General features: G+C 37.8%; 1 protein-coding gene across 1 annotated transcript; it reads right to left on the bottom strand.

Moving 5' to 3' along the window:
* Window positions 1-751: 751 nt before the first annotated feature.
* zmp:0000001082 (integrin alpha-D) lies at window positions 752-19,392 on the bottom strand. Its single transcript, XM_063884329.1, has 31 exons — window positions 19,276-19,392; window positions 15,120-15,237; window positions 14,830-14,921; window positions 14,594-14,670; window positions 14,401-14,515; window positions 14,143-14,273; window positions 13,893-14,035; window positions 13,602-13,749; window positions 12,739-12,874; window positions 12,586-12,659; window positions 11,495-11,612; window positions 10,999-11,141; window positions 10,318-10,464; window positions 10,026-10,223; window positions 9,658-9,788; window positions 8,374-8,531; window positions 8,114-8,280; window positions 6,976-7,092; window positions 6,420-6,490; window positions 6,189-6,336; window positions 4,732-4,830; window positions 4,484-4,563; window positions 4,284-4,364; window positions 4,054-4,129; window positions 3,419-3,526; window positions 3,293-3,334; window positions 3,074-3,199; window positions 2,876-2,989; window positions 2,751-2,783; window positions 2,139-2,249; window positions 752-1,940 (listed from the first exon to the last, which is right to left on the bottom strand). The coding sequence occupies exons 1-31, from the start codon at window positions 19,319-19,321 to the stop codon at window positions 1,728-1,730; spliced, it is 3,561 nt and encodes a 1,186-aa protein (XP_063740399.1). The 5' UTR covers window positions 19,322-19,392; the 3' UTR covers window positions 752-1,727.
* Window positions 19,393-19,616: the final 224 nt, after the last annotated feature.

Below are 19,616 nucleotides of genomic sequence, written 5' to 3'. Positions count from 1 at the left end.
GGTGACATCAGTAGGTAACACTTGTGCTTCTATTGGCTAGCGCTCCCACACACTGTACGTGATTTTTAGGGGCGGTACATCTCTAAACGGTTGACGAATCACAACAGAGCCTGCCAGTTACCCAATCAGAGCAGACTGGGCTCTGGTTTCAGACAGAGGGTGAACTTTTGAACATTAAAGCCTGGAGACATGTCACAAGTATTACTTATGCTGTAATATAAATGGAGATATTACAATAGAAATGTAATCCTTGAGAAATTTCTGTATTAAGGTTAGTGGTCACTCACAAGTAAGGCTCATATATTAGGAGCCATTTAGTCTTTAATTTGATTATTTAAGGCATACTGTGTTTTGTGCAGTTATTGCATCTAGACAACTACTGATTTAAAATGGCAACGCACTGTTTGAATTTGGATGATGAAGCTCAGTTGTAGTTCAGGAGTCTTGAGTTGTGATGTGAAACAAAAGGTGTGACATGCTGTTGGTAAAGATTTTAGCTTTTCACATAGACTAGCATGTATATCAGATGGCCATACCTTTCTGGATAAAAAGACAGGCAGATGATATAAAACACAGAAGTGTTTAAAGGGAATATGCTTTTGAAAATTCCCTATACCTGCATGTAGATGGAGTGGTTGAAGCAGATGTCTTTAACCCTCAGCTCGAAGGTAGAGGTGAAATTTCTAGCTTTTCTGTCTGTTTGACTGAAGACACCTCAAAAGTTTTAGAAAGTACAAAACCCACAATAAAATGATACCAAAAGATGTCTTTTATTTATCGTATTTTAAACATAAAAATACATTGTACAGCAAATACATATTGACATGTTTATATCGAGACAAGAGACCACTTCAGCGTTATCATTTACTCCTAGTCTGAGTTAAATTATTATTATTTTATTGTATTCTATAAACTACTGACAACATGTCTCTGTGTTGGAATTCAACAGACACTGGAATGGCTGCCGTACATGTAGAGATAAAGATTTAAGAAAAAATGTGGTCTCTTAATTTTTTCCGTAGATGTATCCGTTGATCATACTAAAAGATAATCATTGGTACATCAACAACAACAACATCAGTAAAAGACTTTAAATAAAGCAACCCAGACAATATAAAACTGTACGAGGAAGATGTTACCTTGAACATATATTGTACATTTTATTGCAAACAGAAGACAATGATATTAAATGTTCAAGCTCAACGCACAATGAAAAAAGTTTGCGTGAACATTGCACCTACAAAACAACCTCATAGAAAAATATATACACAAAAAATGGAAGGCCACAAATCATAATATGTTATTTAAGTGTATTCATAACACTGCATGTTAACACAAAGAGAAAATAAATGGCGTAGATGGTTTAAGAAAAAACTGAGGGGGGCTAAAATCTATTTTAATAGTTTCAGGCATTGATCTGATCCTCACTTGATCCTTACAATTTGTTGTACTGTATTGTATGGATACCAACCCAAGGACCACTGCTCACCATGCCAATTCTCAAAGTTGCATAAATAAAACTGAGCTCATTTCAGTTTTGAAAACAATTGGTTTAGTTTTGTGATCAATTTAACCAAAACTGTGTATAGGGTGAAGCCCTGTATTCATTTTACCCTACCGCCCAGCCCAACCACCTTTTTGTACGTCTTTATCTTTACTGAGGATGAAGCATGTAAGGAGATGATAACAGCCTTCTGCTCCTGCTGGAAGGCTTTGTGCAGGTACAATTATTCAAGTACTTCCATTGTATCAGTGGGTGAGGAGCTGCCGCTCACCTCAACGTCATTGAGAAACACTTTTTCCTCTTCCAGGTAGTCCGATTCATCATCGATCTCTGATTGGTTGAATGTCCCATTGGTGGGCACAATAGGGGCAGCCTGAAGAGCTTCATCCTCCTGTTCCTGGTAATCCTTGAGCATTTTCCTCTTAAAACAACCCAACTTATGAGAGACATAAGAAGAACCAATTAGACCAAACACAAGGGAGGCTGTTGTACAGTCGTACAGCATTATTTAAATGTTTTTTGTTTCAGTTTCTAACATTTCAACTCTGAATTTTAAGGTAGATGTTGGTCTTTGACACAAATTTGATGTGGTATGACTGTAGTTTAGAATGAAACACTGTATTTGGGAATTCACCTTAAACATGATGACTGTGATGATGATCAGAAGCAAGAGTCCAACTCCACATCCAGTTAAAATGATCAGCATTTCATCTGGGGGGATTATAAACTCAACTCGAAATTCCATCTGTTGGCAGAGAAAATGCAAGTTTACAAAGTGGGGTTTGCGTTTATTTGAATGACGGTCTAAATGTCTGTCAGGGTTGGGGAAACAGGACCCAAGTGCAGTAAATCAAGGGGAAGCAGGTAAGGGTCCAAACAAAAAGCGAGCTTTATTCAAAAGCTGTTGATGAAAACACGAAGCAGGGGGAACACAGGACAACAAAAACACTTAGCTCCAGACATGAAGGGCGACAGGAACAAGCAGGTTCATGGACAAGACCAGGGACGACCGAACAACAGACAAAAGGGAAACAGGGACTAAACAGGGCAACAGGTGAACACAATGACACAATCAGGCACAGGAGGGAAACGCAGACAGGAAGTGAATCTTAACGAGTGACACAAGAGGGGAAAACATTTCAAAATAAAACACACAACACAAAGACATGACAGATACGAAACAAGGATCATGACACAGACTCATAAATAAAATAGTTTTGGCTGTTGGTGTGTAGACCGAATGTACCAATTTCTTTGTTGGATCGTTGTCAGTCTTCTCCTGTGTGATACAACATGTATTTAGTTAATTACAACCAACAATTGGGTAAGAAAAGCCATACCTTTGAAATTACATTACTGTGGTCAGCTTACCATAGTTTTGTAAGAACTGAGCACATATCGTTGGTTGTCATAGTCAACCTGTATGAAGCTTGTAAATGTAACCTCTGCAGCATCTCCAGTATATCGTTTAAGAAAAGCAATATTCTGCAAAGTAAGAGCATGTCAATTAATTATATTGTGTATTCAACACACTTAAAGGTTTATTTGGTGTGCGTAGTCGCTACGTACCGCTGCATATTTTTTGAGATCCCTAAATTGTACATCTCCTATCAATGTAATCTCAGTGGGTGAATCTTTCTCCAGGGTGAAACTGTCACATAAAATCACTTTGCACTGTTTTTGTGTCGAGCAGTACTGTAAAACAGCAGCAGTTCATTTTATTATGGAATTTGTTATTCAACAATGTGTTCAGTTAGAATATTGTGATAGAAAATATGTGTTACTTACTTTCGAATCCTTGTCAGTTACCCTTGAGCACTGAGTTTTGTTCTTTAAAAAATGGTTAATTGCATTAATTGTTGTATACTTCTATAAACTGATGCAGTAAAAGTCATTATAAGTTGTGTTCCTTACCTGGCGGACAATGACTTGATAATTTGTCAATTCCAAGTTATATTCCAGTTTAGTTGGGAAGAACATTGACACATTAACAGGAAAGTCTTTGAAACCAATATTATCCATCTGCGAACAGAGAGAGAACGTTGTTTCATTTTAAAGAACATTTGAATATCTTTTGAAATCAAATGTGCCTTCTTGCTAAGACTAAGATAATAAGATTGTGTGTTAGGTAAATATGCAGCTAAAGTGGTTAGCTGCGCTTAGCAACAGTTTAAACAAGGGGGCAAACGCTAGGTTGACTGTCCAAATGCAAAAATTGTCTACAAGCACATTTAAAGCCTGAGTCCCATGTTTAGCATCTCAAGAAGCAGCTAATTCCATTTCAAATAGTGGTGGGTAAGTACCCACCACTATTTGAAATGGCCATTTTGGGGGACAAGTGTCCCCAGTCTCTCTAAAATAATTTACACTTGTGAATATTTAGGACTTAAATTTGTCAGGTAAACAGAAACACGGTGTGCAAACGCACCACTAGATGCCACTAAATCTTCTGACTGGTCTAAAATGGCAGCTTGTTCTGCGCTAACGGTTGGTTGAATTGTGCCTTGAGGCTAGATGGTTGCATGTTGCAGCGTGATTTATGGTCTCACCTTGTATGAAGCAATTATTTGTTTAGGTCCAGTGTCCTCTGTTGTGAACTTCAGATACCTCATGAGATCTTCTTTCCTAAAAAGAATACAAGATGATCACAATATGTAGATAGTTGTGGGATAATCAAATTACTGACTTAAATAATGATAATATTTTATAATTCAAATAACATAAAAAAGACAAGGCATATGTCAAAACTATAGATACAAAATAAAATATTACCACTTACTCTGTTACTGCCATTTTGATTTCAAACTGTACTGGGATGCTCTTGGTCAGGGTATTGTTGTTGTTGGAGTCTGAGTTTTCACTAGGAATGTAAAAAAGCATTTAATGTGAATATTAAACATGAAAAACAAAACGGTACTAGAACATTCAAAGAAAATGTGTTGTTTTGCTCTGTGTTTGATTTTTGAAGAGAATCCCTACCTTTTTCCAGTTATGGTCATCAAAATGGTATCATTCCACTCATACTCATTTATGATGCGGAAAGAAGCATTAAATGTTGCCTTGACAGAAAGGAAACATGGTAGATGTGAGTCAAAGCGAAAGATAAAACATCTACATGAAGGAAGTTCCCAGTGCATGTCAAAGCTTCCAGGCAGTTGGTCACAGTTCATGGTTTATGAAGGTAACACCTCTCTGGTGTGAGGGTGTCTGGGTGCAGTATGACTCACAGTGGATTTGCTTCGGAACACAGGCCGGCTGACAACGCATGTAGTTTTGTTGAGTACTCCATCTAGATCATTACAACTGTGGAGCGTTGGTCTTGTTGACTGTTTAAAGGAAGACAAACAAACATTTTAACTGAGAACGTCCAGCTTTTTTATGAATTCAATACTGTTTACTATTCAAAAGTCTTAATCGGAGAACAATGCAATCAACATGTCAATCTGTCTTTGGGAAAGATAAGGAACCTTAATTGCTTTTAAATGTTTGTGAATGTTAGTCTCTCCTGGTGAGCATGAGCCATCTTGTTGGGAAGCCTCTGCCGTTCTATAAATAAATGAGTGAATCCTGGTTTGTGTAAAAGTACTTTGAGCTTGCAAAGACTTGATGGATTTACTTTAATACACCCAGGCAAGTCTTAAAGAGGCCCCTTTCTTCATTTTGGGGTATTCCCATCTTGTAGTGTTTTACATTTGTTTTTGTGCATGTAAATGGTCTGCAAAGGCTAAAAGTTCTCTCCAGAGGGAGTTTCTCCTCTATTTGACTCTTTATCTTGTAATATTATGAAATTACTAGGAAACATTTGTGCTCCAACACATTGCAATTTATATGTTTAGGGGCTCAGCAGCTGACCAATCACAACAGAGACAGTCAGCTAACCAATCAGAGCAGAGTGGGCTCTGCTTTCAGACAGAGGTTGAAAAGTGGTGCACACATATATATATATATATATATATATATATATATATATGTGTATATAAAATACGAAAATTAACCTGAAAATGAGCATTATTGGGCCCCTTGAAACAGCACAAGCTCTCATAGTTTGAAGTTGTCTATTAGCAGTGGCGGCTTGTCAATAAAGGGCGCCAGGGCTCATTTGGTATAATATGTGCAAAAATATCCCTCTTATCATGTCACTTAAACCATGCAGCAGCATGAATCGTTGGCCCAATGTTCCCAATATTTATATTATCAAGTCTGTTGAAAATAGATCAGTGGCTATTAATCCACATGCAAAAGTCACAGATCACTTTTCCTTCATATTTTGTTGATCCGTAAAATTTAACCTCTTTACAATGTCTTCATACGTGTCAAATGGCTGATCATTTGGATTTTTAAAGAGCACTACACCATCAAAGTTTAAAAAACAGAAGCATTCTTCTTTTATTCAATTCATTTCCTTGAAGAAACCTGGAGCCTACGTTACCCACAATCCAACTTCACCAGCAACAGTTCAGTCGGATGATCTGGAGTGTCAAACTAGTAGCGGCTAATGTAGCTGGCATTGCTAGCCTTAAACAGATGTGAAAAGTAAGCACATACCTAGATTTCTTTCATTTAAAATGGGTCATCTAACCCAAGCAACCGATGCAGACTCTTTTAACAAGAAGATGAACAGATGGATATATAGTAAAGTTAACACGGAATGGGATATGATATAGAAGTTACATTTTTACGTTACCTTTTCAGGAATCATCTCCATCATGGAGAAGGAGAGGCCTTGAGGGTAGTGCATTGTTAGGATGGTGTAATATGAGTCATCACCATGATTGGACAGTTTTAAAGACACGTTGAGGAAGTTATCTTCTGCCACCAATAATGTTGTGGTCCTAAAGGAAGAGAGTTATGCTTACATGTGGTCATATGGTGTTATTAATACATTTGCTGCACTCAAAATGACTTATATACATACGTGAAGTTGAAATCCACCTCAAGTTCCGCAACGCAAGTGTCATTTTTCTTACAATGTTTTTCAAATGGGACCTGTGACGAAAGGAAATATGTCTTTGTGTCATTCTTGAAAAAAATAAAGCAAGCCTAAAATGCCGTCATGTTCATTTGAGGCCAGGAGAGTAAAGGGGTTAGTTCAAGAGATGCTTCATCACTTCCTACCCGCATTATTTCAGCGTCGTTACTCGACCCGCGGAATTTTCGAACTCAACCTCTACATTTTAGTAACCCGGGGATTTAAATAGTGCGTTTTCCTACTGGAAGTGTTTGGGGCCATGGTAGCGCATTTGCACATTTCGGCCACCATACTAATCTGGTAAAAAAACATCACTTTTTTTAGTTTGTTCAAATCTTTTATAACAGAAGACATCATGACATCTTTAATATAGAATTCACCCTCGAATCCCAGTGTGTGCATAGTAGTGTACATAAGTCAGATCCTTTTCTATATTGTATACGTAAATGTACTGGCAACTGAGTTCGTCAAATGCACACAGAAAAGCTGAATCCGCACATACCTCAACAGTGGCCTGCCTTTTGCTGTCCACATTCAGGACGGCCCTCGCGTTCTCACTGTCAACTTGAGAAAAATTTATTTTGAGGCTGATGGGTGTTAGTGTGTCTTTAACACATTTCTGCAAGAAAAAGACAAGAGTCATCTGTATATTGTTGAAGTGCAGACAAATAATTTAAAACAATTACTCGGGATTATAGTTTTACAAACTAAGTTTATGATAATGTGACAGAAAGGAGGTTTCTACACTGGTAGTTGGGTCGGAGAGGATTTTAGTTTTTACAATTGTAAATTATAATCAGATTTTGATTAAAGTCAAGTCATCACAAATCATCACTTAAAGACAGTTTTGAAGGACTGAAATTAAGAGGCCTTGGACAAATGCCCAAAGGATATGGTCCACAACTCTTATTCATTTAAACAAACAACAAAAAATATAAACCCTTGTTAGACTCAAAGTCTGAGTTTAGGTAAAATGAAAACAGGACGGTAACTAGCCCATAGAGGTATGGGAGACATTTATAGAGGTTCAATTTAACATTAGCTGTAGACAACAAACGTTAGTCTTCTCCATAAGAAGACACCACGGAATACTTTTGAATATTCATTTTTATATTTTTGAAGAGAAGGAAACTTTGGATTCAAGATGGCTAAACTGTATAAGAACGCAATAGAAGGAAAGACGTTTAAAGATTGGATGCCGGCCATCAGAGAAATGAACAGTAGAAGGCAGAGGTAGTGAATGATAAACGGATCAGCAGATGAACACAGACAGGACGTAAACACTTAAGGGAACACGGTATAGGCTCCAGCAGTGTTTAGAGACTGGTTAATGGAAAAAACAATGTGGACAGACTTGCAAATAAAAACTCAATCAGTGCTGCCATTAGTTTAACTTTGGATTATTTATTCTTAGCGGTAGCAATATGATTTTATTTATCAATAAAACCATTTGATATCAATATTCTGCATCAAGCCGTTGATTTATTTAGTATGTAGACATCTAATTAGCTGGTTAATGTGCAACAAGGCGGTCATTAATGAAGAAAGAACACCAGGCTGAGTCAAGATCCTGCTCACCCTGTCACTGTTCCTCTTCTTCATCGTCTCACTGCACATTATTCCTTACTTATTCTCCCTACCTGCATGTAGATGGAGTGGTTGAAGCAGATGTCTTTATCCCTCAGCTCGTAGGTAGAGGTGAGATTTCTAGCTTTCCTGTCGGTTTGACTGAAGAACCCCCGATACGTTTGTCTCGTGGGATCAACGTCGATCGTGTACGAGATGTTCAGTGTGGAGCTCATTTCCACTGCAACGGCAAACAGAGGGATTAAAATAATGTTAACATGGTGTGAAGAATGAGAATATTTTAATAAATCACAGTATTTGGTTAAGTTCGTACCTGCTTTACTTTTTGTTGTTTCTACCATTTTAAAGCAGGCTGTTAGGGTTACCATTGGCAAATTTCCATCTGTGTTGCCAAGGCATTCAATTTTGTCAGTGTGTATCTCTTTAGGTTGAAAATAAAGAGAAGCCATGACATTAAAGACAGGCTTGGACCTGAAAGACATTTGTAAAAAAAAAAAAAAAAAAGTGGTTGTCAGACTTTGCACGATGGTATAATTCTGTACACATTTAAAAGGATTTGTCAACAACACACCAGTACCATGATTAATTATAGGAGGTGATTGACAGTTCTTTCCTCATTCAGACATTAATAAGTGTCCTTATACCACGGTCTGTCATTTTTTTTGTATGACAATTATTATGGGTACATCCAATTTCACATTCTCATTTTGGATTATTTTTATTTGGGCAAGAAAAATGTATGATGCCTTAGAACAAATGTCCTCTTATAATTTAACTAGGATGTTATTGTTGATGCTGTTAGCTTAGGTTAGAAAAAATATTTCAAGGGAGTTGTGACGCCCTTTAACCAAGATCAGAAAAAAACCCTCTAATTTCCATGTCGACAAATTGTTTCTCCAACCAAAGGAAGCATACGTTTAACATTTTAAGATCATCAAAAAACACATAAAAATCATCAAATCAGAGTAGAGCGTTCTATGTTTTATAGTAATTATAATGCTTAGATTAATACATTGGTCAGATAAAGATATACAGTTGGCCTGTTTACTTTGATTTCATTTAACGGTATCTTAAATTCACCACTGCTATGTATATTCTTACACTTTTCTTTAGGGGCATCTTTCCAAGTATATTCTTGACAGATAATTTAAAGAGGCCCTATTACATTTTATAGTCACATCCCTACCCAACACTCCAGCTTCTATTGGCTAGCGCTCCAACACAATCATAGGCAATAGGCTAGGGGAATAATTCCCTGAGTGCTTGACCAATCACAACAGAGCTGGCCAGCTGACCAATCAGAGCAGACTGGGCTCTGGTTTCAGACAGAGGGTGAAAAGAGGTGCTGCAGCACAGGCAGTATGAGAAAAATAAAGAGCTTTTTGAACATTAGAGCATGGAAATATGTCACAGTAGAGGTACTAAATACAAATATGAAGCTGAAGATGAGCAGAATATGGCCCCTTAAAAAAAAAATATAATATTAACATGATAGATTTTTCAGGCAATGTGTTCTAAACTCTTGGTTTTGAAACTGAGGAGGAACCGAGGCGTATTCTGGCATTCAGAGTTAATGAGATAGCGGTTGTACTCCTACCTTAACACAACAACCATGCCCTGTGATCCCAGCACAATATCTGGGAGTAGGTCCTCTCCAAGGTCAATGTCCCCATCAATGGACTGTCCAAAGAATCTCAGCCCAGGATTTATTTTATGACCAATTATTTTCTGTAATGATAGAAATTGGACAATTAAAATGATGAATGGTTTGCACATACTTAATGTGCATATACGAGAGGATGATGCATGTTTAGTAGTTTGAGTAGATGCCCAGGGTGGGCAGGTTACGGGTACAGGTTTTTTAGGGAACTTAGTAAGAGTTTTACAATGGAAATAAGGGAGAGACCAGTTAAACTTTTCAACCCTGAGAAAAACATATCATTTGTCAGGTTTTCTCCATCTCACCTGGCTGTAAGTGCTGCGTATCCCTTTGATTCTGTCACCAAGATAGATGTACACAACCCCCCTGTAATTATCCTCTAGAGGAGCTCCAACAGCAACATCTCGCAGTCCATCTCCATTCAGATCTGCAAGACTGGATATGGTGGTGCCAAATCTCCCCATGGAGGGTGCAGTCACAGTTGGTTCACTTTTCAGTTGCATCTAAGGGAAATGGAGACGCTCACTTATTTAGATAATAAATGCATTATTTCACTTGATTAAAACTCTAAGATTGTGAATCTTAATCACAGCCCACCTCATCAGTCAGTGTGTAGATGTAGATCTGGCCTTCTTTCTTCTCCTGAGGCTCGTAAAACTGTGGAGCTCCCACCAGCAGGAAATCAGTGTTTCCGTCTGAATCTGTATCTACTGAGCACAGCTCTGCGCCAAAGTAAGAACCAATCTGAAAAGTGAAGTTGGGATAAAGACATTTATTGTACTTTGAACAGACATAACTTTCTCACAGTTTTCTTCATGTTAAGCAAGGTGCACCTGCAAGGAAGTGCTCTAGTTTCCTCTCTGCAACCGCAGAAAGATCCTCCTTTGCAACATGCAGCCTTTAGCATCACTCAATATATTCTATCAAATAAATCAGTATGACACAATAAGGACCCAGCTGTCTGTTCCAAGAAGCATGTTTATTAAGTTTTCTGAGTAACATTGAAAAAATAAAACATCTTAATTTTTAGAGCAGATGCAAATGTGAGGGTTTTTTAGGTTTTACTGAGTAAAGTTATCTTACATTTGGAAAATAGACCTTCCTCTTTCACAGGTTCCCATTTTCAGTAGGTTCATGAGAATGGATAATGGAATAACGAAAAGGCAATGCTAGTAGATTGAGGTTTAACTTAGCCAGAAATAAACACATTTTTTTTGTCTGGAATATGTATTGTAAATCGGATTTTAGAAACAAACTCAACTCAAGATAATTACCAACCTGTTCCCCGTTTACTCTTTCGGATGCCGTCCAGTTTTTGCCATAAAGTCTGAAAAGTACGACCTGTCCTGTGTGATTAAATCTTGGTGCCCCGGCGAAATATAGAGGAGCATTATTCTTCTTTCCAACAGAAATAGAGTATCCTGCAACAAAGCCAGACACATTATGACATTATTTACTTAATGTTCACTCATATTGAAAAGGTTAATATTGCATGTAAGAGGTTTAATAGAAGGGTGTTTCTAAAATAATTTCCTTTTTCAGAATCCCACTGCTATTGAGTCTTGAAAAGCACTCAGTTTATAAATCCATCATTGCTACATTTAAAATACAAAGATCATCAGATTGAAAACTGAAAGAAATAACTGAATGAGGCAAATTATTTTTCCAAGCATTAGATAAAAAGAAACCTGAACATCAACATCCCAATATAAAACAATATCTTAATAGAGAGATGAATCATCTGCAAAGAAAGAAACAGCTTTATGTTCAGTACCAAGGTATGAGTCATTCAGCATTTGGTGATCTTTAATTTGAGTTTCTATTTCTCCACGACGCTCTTGGAGAAAACCACGCCAGGTGTTTGATCCCACTGAACCCAGAATCAAACTATCCTGTTGACAGAAATATGCAGGTCAGAGAGGAGAAGTGTTACCACCACTAGCTATGTTGGAAGTAGAATGAAGACTGTTGTGACTGCAGCTGGTTGGTTCAGAGAAGAAATAAATAAGCGTCAGCGACATCCCAAAATCAAAGATATCATAACAGCAGAAATTAGGTTTTCAAAGAGGACATATTATGTTTTCAGGTTCATATTTTGTATATATTGTCTCTACTGTAACATGTCTTCATGCTTTAATGTTCAGAAAGCTCTTTATTTTTCTCATACTGTCTGTGCTGCAGCACCTCTTTTCACCCTCTGTCTGAAACCAGGGCCCAGTCTGCTCTGATTAGTTAGCTGGCCAATTCTACGATGTGTTGGAGAACTATCCAAGAGCCACTTTGTTAATGAGGATTAACCTGCATGATCACGTCCATTAAGGAAAAATGAAAGTAATGGTTACACTCTCTTCTTTAAGACAAATCGATGTGTAATTCTTACATTTCATATTAACATAAACAACTTCTTTCTGTAATGAAAACAAAATGGATTGAACATCAAACACTCATTTATTCTGTAATTAAATGTTTTGCAACGTTGTATTTTGTGAAATGTGTTTTTTGTTTTTGTGTTTTTGAACTTCGGGGCCACGGTAGTAATTAGGGAACAAAAAGAAATGAAATACTGGACGGGTGCCACATCTATCATAGTCAGCTGTTAAGCTATTTTAATTACCATTCACTGTATATTTCATATGTTTACTTTACTTTGTTACTATAATTGGCTAACAGACTACATTTATAATACTGTCATTATACCCTCTTTTTATGAGATTGATCTAATTATTGATCTAAACTATTTCTGTTGACCAGTAGGCCTACCTATGAATGAATGGTTATCTAGCACTGTGATGGCTGACTTCAGTTTGGGATAAAAAATTTGATTTTTTCATTGCGTCTAGATTTTGTCTTATTGCCTTTACTCACGTCGAAGAATACAGCACTGAATCCACTCTGAGACATTTCATTGGTCAGTTCTCCAGCTCGAGACACTTTGGAGCCTAAACAAAAAAAATCATTAGCTCTTCATTTTAAAAACAATATTGTACCAAAGTAAGGAAAAACCCAAATGAAAATCACCTTCCATTTGAAAGATCTTTTTTTGAAATTTTTCCAGTACACCTTTGAGTCCGTCATAGTTCTCAATTTTGAAGGCATATTTTTCTTTTGGTTCTGAAGCAATCTTTTGGAATTTGTCCAGGTCAGCACCTTTGACCTGAAACCAAAAAGCTGCTTGAAATTAAGAATTACACCAGAGCGACAAACAACATCAAGTTGCACAATCTTGAACTCAAAACTTGAATCATTCCAGATCGCACTAGACAAAATCTTGTTAGTGTTCCCATGCAGGTTAAAACTAGTGCTGTCAATATTAATGCTCATTTGCTTAAGGTGTGGGAAAGGAATATTGTCTAACCATGCGCTAGCCAGGGTCTTGAAGTTGCACATGAGCGGGAGATAGCGGATAGGCTCACCAATGTAGTGGCACACCTTATACAGAGGGGAAATCACTGCAGCTCTCTGTGATGTCACCTTTGACAATGGTTTAGCTTAGTGTTGGAAAATTGTCTGACTTGATGCCAATAATTCAGAAATCATGTTGTAATAAAGTAAACAACTCTCTGATTTGTCTCACAAGTTTGTCATGCATTTGTTTATTACAAACCCACACATGTATTTGCTTTATCTCACAGGTAACTACAGCAAAATACTAGTATTTTACATTTCTGAGGTATGACAGAGTACTTTTATGATTAACATCACATTTTTTGATGATTGACAGCACTAATGAAACATGTCTAAACTTTAATTTTTTCTGAGAAGTAGTTCTGTATCATCTGCATAGTGATGAAATGTATAAATAATAAATGATAAATAAATTATCCCTGGTGTTACAGTTTTATATAAATATATATAGACCTGTTTATAACATTATAACTTACCCCAATGACAAAGCGAATGATGCTTTGATCATCATATATTTTGATAATCCCTTTGTCTCTATCACTGGGATCTCCATCCGTGATAAGTACCACAACTTTAGTTGCATCACGAGAGGCGCCTGCTTGCGGGTTTTTCAAAATGTCTTTCCTGAAACAAATGTGAAACTTGCCTTTAGAAAAAAAACTAAATGTATTACTTCAACAAATAAAACGTAATATTGACAGCCATGCAACATCAGCTGTTATTTGGTATTAAGAGTCTGAAAACAGTTTGTATGTAACTGAACTTACATCACAAATGTGAGAGCTGCGTGTGTATTGGTGAGACTCATCATATGGGGTTCACTCTTGAGTTTTTCCAGATAAGTACCAGCTTGGTAGTCATTGAAGTTAAAAACTTCTTTGTAAGTACTGGAGAACTGAACTGCTGCAAACTAAAAAAAAAAAAAAGCAGACAAGAGTATACATTATTCAACATTATATGTTTGAAATTTCACAAATAAATGCCATTAACACCCTAATGTAGCTGTAGCACAGTAACCTTGATTGATGAGTTCTTAAGGCTGTTTATTATATCCACTATGAAATCTTTATTTTTGTTGAATTCTGCTTCGGTCATACTCCCGGATCCATCAAACAGAAAGACAAGATCCACTGTCTTTTTTGTACATTCTGAAAAAAAGTTAACATTGGAAGAACATTTGTTTTAGACAAAAGTTATGAGAATATTATTTTAGTTCAGGAAGGTGAAGGTGTTATAACCCAATAGTTAGAGAAGTTTGCATTAAAAGTATTTTACCTTGGAAAGCCGACGTGAAAGAGGATATTTGCTGAAGATTATCTGTGATGTTGAAGCACACGCTGTTCATGTAGAGGTTCTCATTACACTCGTGGATCACACTTGAACTGCAAACCTAGGTCAGCACATGAAATTAAATAAATGTCATGTTCATCATATTGATTTACACTGCTCAATGAATTGATTTTCTTACTGTGAATTGGGATTGTTTGGGGTCTTTAGCTATCGACAGGCCAAGGTGCTTGACAGTTGTGTTTGTTAGAGACATATCTGCAAACAGTAGCAATGAATTAGTATTTCAAAGGAAATTACATAACATTCATCAGCTATTGTGTTTTCATTGAAAATTGAAAATGTCTGCATTGTCAGAAACTGTGTGTTTTCAGTTTTGTTTTGGTATGATTTAATGTTTAATATTGAAATAAAAACCTTGAGGGTTGGTGCACCAAATAGTTTGGTTTTGATGGGGTTTGCATATTCCACCTGATCCGTTTAGCCACAGTGGAGCTGTAGCTATTATCCTGTGGGTGTATTCAACCAAAGCAGAGGCCAGGGTGACATCATTAACACGGTTTTAAAGAAAAAATGCTTTTGCTGTGCAACCAAGTGTTCTCTTCTAACAGGAAGTCATAGGCTGCAATGTCATTCAATGTGTTAAACCACAAGAGCATTTCTCAGAAGCTTTGAAAAACAGAACCACCAAGCAAATATAAACTCACCCTTTGTCTGTGCCGGATGAATATTGAAGTACTTTATATCCAAAGTAATCCTTTTGATTCCCAACATAGACAACAGGTTTTGCCACGTCAATGTTGAAAGCCATAGAAACATAGGTGGCTGCATTTTTGTAAAAAGAAAAAGAAAAACCATATTAGTAGAAGTGTTATAACATAAAATAAGATATGATGGTGGCCAATTAGTTAGTCAGTGATATAAAAAGGAATAACAAATATAAAATAACATTAGTTTTTTACAAATAATGTTATATTTAAAAGATGGGTAAGGGATCTAAACAGCATTCATCAATATAGTTAAGAAGTGATGTACTATATTTATATATTTCAGGTCTGGACAATTTCCACATTTAAGAGTTCTTTCTTAGTTATTTTAACTAAGGTTAAAACAGTTTGAGTTAATGTTGCAAATGTCCCAGGCACATACCTGCAAACTCAGAAGGGCTGAAAAAGGTGACAAACTAAACCGTTGTAGGGGGGTCTGGGGGTCTGGGGGGTCTGGGGGGTCTGGGGGCCCCCCCACCCCCCCAGCCTTTGTACACGTTGCCTAGCAACGTCGCACATGCGCATTATATCCTGCTCCGCTCCGAGTTATAGTAGTAGGCTATTCATGGGAAACGCATGAACAGCACGTTAAGATCTCGGCCAAGTCGTAATTAAAAGCTGTTCTTCATTATTGAAGTTAAGCGGCGGTAACGCCAGTGTTAAACAAGGTGTTAAACACGCACATGCCGGTCGGTGTGCGTACGTTACTGAGTGTTTATCGTCCACGGCCGTAATGAACGTGTCGCATTGGTCCATATGTAATGCGCACGTTCTGTTGTTCCCATTGGCATAGAACTATTGAACATTAATTTTAACAAAGGATACGGATAACATATAGCCCACGGCAGTTTTGTCATTGTATGTATAGCCTATATTTGTATTACGCTATCATCATTCAACATGTAGAATGAACGTGTAATCTATAGAGTCGATTTACATAGATAATTCACAACCATGAACCTAATCTGGATCTTAAACCTGCCAATTGCCAACAATTGTTACTATGTAGTGAATGTAATATACATAATTCACCTCCTTCTTAAGTGTGGTTCTACACACTGTTGTTTCATGCCTGTAAGTATGACCGTTGGTTTATGCTTAAAAGTACAACTGTAAAAAGGGATCGTGGTCCCTTTAATTAATCTGTGTTTACGATGACGTGGAGCCCCATGCTTGTTGGTTTACAGGACAGCGCCATCTTGTTTTGTTATAACTTTGACTGTGTGATTAAACGAGACACGCATTCGTGTGCTCAACTTTAATGAACGTCTCCTGCGTTTCAATACGATCTCCACAACTACATATAAAATATGTTTTCGTTTTTAGATCGCGTGTTTCAAAGGCATCTGCGTCTTGTGTACATAACACAGCGCAATATGAATACTGTCATTTCCAACAGTGAAGCGTTATATGTGCTTACTGTAAACTAACTCTACACACGGTCGCCAGCGTTTGTAGATTTTGTTCGTAACTCCAAACTTTTTTAGTAGCTACTAAAAAGTTGATGAATGCGAAACCGAAATAATTGATCCGAACGGATCACGGATCAATGATGATCCGTTGCACCACTACCAGCTACTCCCTAAACCACACACGGATGTGTTTTTGTTCATTACGTGTTCGTTTTCATCCCTCTCATATCTGACCACAATGACATAGCCGCCAGTAATATCAGGTAACAGGACGGATGCTGTGGAGATCAGCCTTCACAAACGTCTTCTGTTCGCATTGAACGAGGTGACGTAGAACGGGTCTAGCTAGGCTAACTTTAACACAATTCACTGAGGTTAGCTAGCAACCTAACAAGCTGATCAGCTTAAGCATGTTAATACACTTTATTTGGCTCAAATAATTTTACTTCAGCAAAGTTAAAATGATACAGCATACAATGTTTTTGCCAGATTAGCTGCAACTAGACCTACCTCAAAACTTGTATCTGTAAAGTATCCCGAAAATTGTCCAGAAGAACCACTCGCTGACGACTGAGCACTCCACTCCAAGAGGGACCGATGGGTAAAAAAAGCGCGCGCTGTGGTTTATCTTGCTTATGATTGGTCGGTGGTCGTGGGACGCGAGTCATTTGAACAAAGATTTTATTTATTGTGAAGATAGCAAAGATAGTGAAGATGGTAAATTCCTCGGTAAAATAAGTATTTGGTCACCTACAAACAAGCAAGATGTCTGGCTCTCACAGACCTGTAACTTCTTCTTAAAGAGGCTCCTCTGTCCTCCACTCGTTACCTGTATTAATGGCACCTTTTTGAACTCGTTATCAGTATAAAAGACACCTGACCACAACCTCAAACAGTCATACTCCAAACTCCACTATGGCCAAGACCAAAGAGCTGTCAAAGGAGACCAGAGACAAAATTGTAGACCTGCACCAGGCTGGGAAAACTGAATCTGCAATAGGTAAGCAGCTTGGTGTGAAGAAATCAACTGTGGGAGCAATTATTAGAAAATGGAAGACATACAAGACCACTGCTAATCTCCCTCGATCTGGGGCTCCACGCAAGATCTCACCCCGTGGGGTCAAAATGATCACAAGAACGGTGAGCAAAAATCCCAGAACCACACGGGGGGACCTAGTGAATGACCTGCAGAGAGCTGGGACCAAAGTAACAGAGGCTACCATCAGTAACACACTACGCCGCCAGGGACTTAAATCCTGCAGTTCCAGACGTGTCCCCCTGCTTAAGCCAGTACATGTCCAGGCCCGTCTGAAGTTTGCTAGAGGGCATTTGGATGATCCAGAAGAGGATTGGGAGAATGTCATATGGTCAGATGAAACCAAAATAGAACTTTTTGGTAAAAACTCAACTCGTCGTGTTTGGAGGAGAAAGAATGCAGAGTTGCATCCAAAGAACACCATACCTACTGTGAAACATGGGGGTGGAAACATCATGCTTTGGGGCTGTTTTTCTGCAAAGGGACCAGGACGACTGATCCGTGTAAAGGAAAGAATGAATGGTGCCATGTATCGTGAGATTTTGAGTGAAAACCTCCTTCCATCAGCAAGGGCACTGAAGATGAAGCGTGGCTGGGTCTTTCAGCATGACAATGATCCCAAACACACCGCCAGGACAACGAAGGAGTGGCTTCGTAAGAAGCATTTCAAGGTCCTGGAGTGGCCTAGCCAGTCTCCAGATCTCAACCCCATAGAAAATCTTTGGAGGGAGTTGAAAGTCCGTGTTGCCCAGTGACAGCCCCAAAACATCACTGCTTTAGAGGAGATCTGCATGGAGGAATGGGCCAAAATACCAGCAACAGTGTGTGAAAACCTTGTGAAGACTTACAGAAAACGTTTGACCTCTGTCATTGCCAACAAAGGGTATATAACAAAGTATTGAGATGAACTTTTGTTATTGACCAAATACTTATTTTCCACAATAATTTGAAAATAAATTCTTTAAAAATCCTACAATGTGATTTCCTGGATTTTTTTTCTCATTTTGTCTCTCATAGTTGAGGTATACCTATGATAAAAATTACAGGCCTCTCTCATCTTTTTAAATGGGAGAACTTGCACAATTGGTGGCTGACTAAATACTTTTTTGCCCCACTGTATGTAGCTTGTTGCTCCCTTTCTGCCCCTCTCTCTTAACCTCTCTCGCTTTGTATATGACGATCAGCGAGCTGTCTCGACTATAGGTATTTATAAATATATAAGTTGTTTGTGGCCCACCAATTTTGTACATATAAAAACGCCACTGCAAATGTCTCATCATGAAGCTGCAATGAAAGATTTGAATTGGGCCTGGCTTGAGTTTGTAGTGTAACCGTTACGGTTTCATAATCTTTTGCAATCAGCACTGTTTCCTTACATCAAACTGAGGATAGAAACTGAGAAAATTATATTATGATAAATGAAATGTAATCAAATAAATCTGTATAGTTCAGATACAAGTATATATTATAAAGTAAAACAATTTAACAAAAAAAACTTCTCCCGGAAAAAGAAGATAAAGCAACATTTTCAAGGTATTTTAAGTCTTAAAATAAACTGCTGTCTTCCCCCACACAAAAACGAACCCTAATCTACACTTTTCTGGATGAATACTGTCTCCTTAATAAAAAGCAACATTTTAAATCTTACCAACAGCCACCAAGTAGGTGAGGAAGATGCAGTGTCGCCCATGCATCCTTCACATCTCTCGCTCTGCTGTCAGTGCTGCTGGTGTTTCTTGAGACATGTGACTGTGCGAGACATCCTGTGTGCTTTCAGAGGGTGTTTCCGTAACAGGTGGTGACACTTCTGCTCTAACAGTAATGTTGTCAGCCAAATGTGTCTTTTCCCTTGTGCTTCCTCTTTTTTGTGTCATTCCTAAAGCTATCATGTTGCACTTATCACATGATTAGTTTTGTGCCTTTCAGAAAAAAGGTACCCCAGAATAAAGATAGAGGGATTCATTGATAAACATTGATTCACAGCAGAGT

This window comes from Eleginops maclovinus, chromosome 5, assembly GCF_036324505.1.
Source record: "Eleginops maclovinus isolate JMC-PN-2008 ecotype Puerto Natales chromosome 5, JC_Emac_rtc_rv5, whole genome shotgun sequence".
NCBI classification, from domain to species: domain Eukaryota; kingdom Metazoa; phylum Chordata; class Actinopteri; order Perciformes; family Eleginopidae; genus Eleginops; species Eleginops maclovinus.
This window is presented reverse-complemented; position numbering and strand designations above follow the sequence as displayed.

Coding starts and splice junctions, on each gene's coding strand:
- zmp:0000001082 (XM_063884329.1), bottom strand. CDS start 19,321: ATGCATGGGCGACACTGCATCTTCCTCACCTACTTGGTGGCTGTTG. Junction 12,660..12,738: donor AAAGATCTTTCAAATGGAAG/GTGATTTTCATT, acceptor TTTTTTGTTTAG/GCTCCAAAGTGTCTCGAGCT. Junction 3,200..3,292: donor TAACTGACAAGGATTCGAAA/GTAAGTAACACA, acceptor GCTGTTTTACAG/TACTGCTCGACACAAAAACA.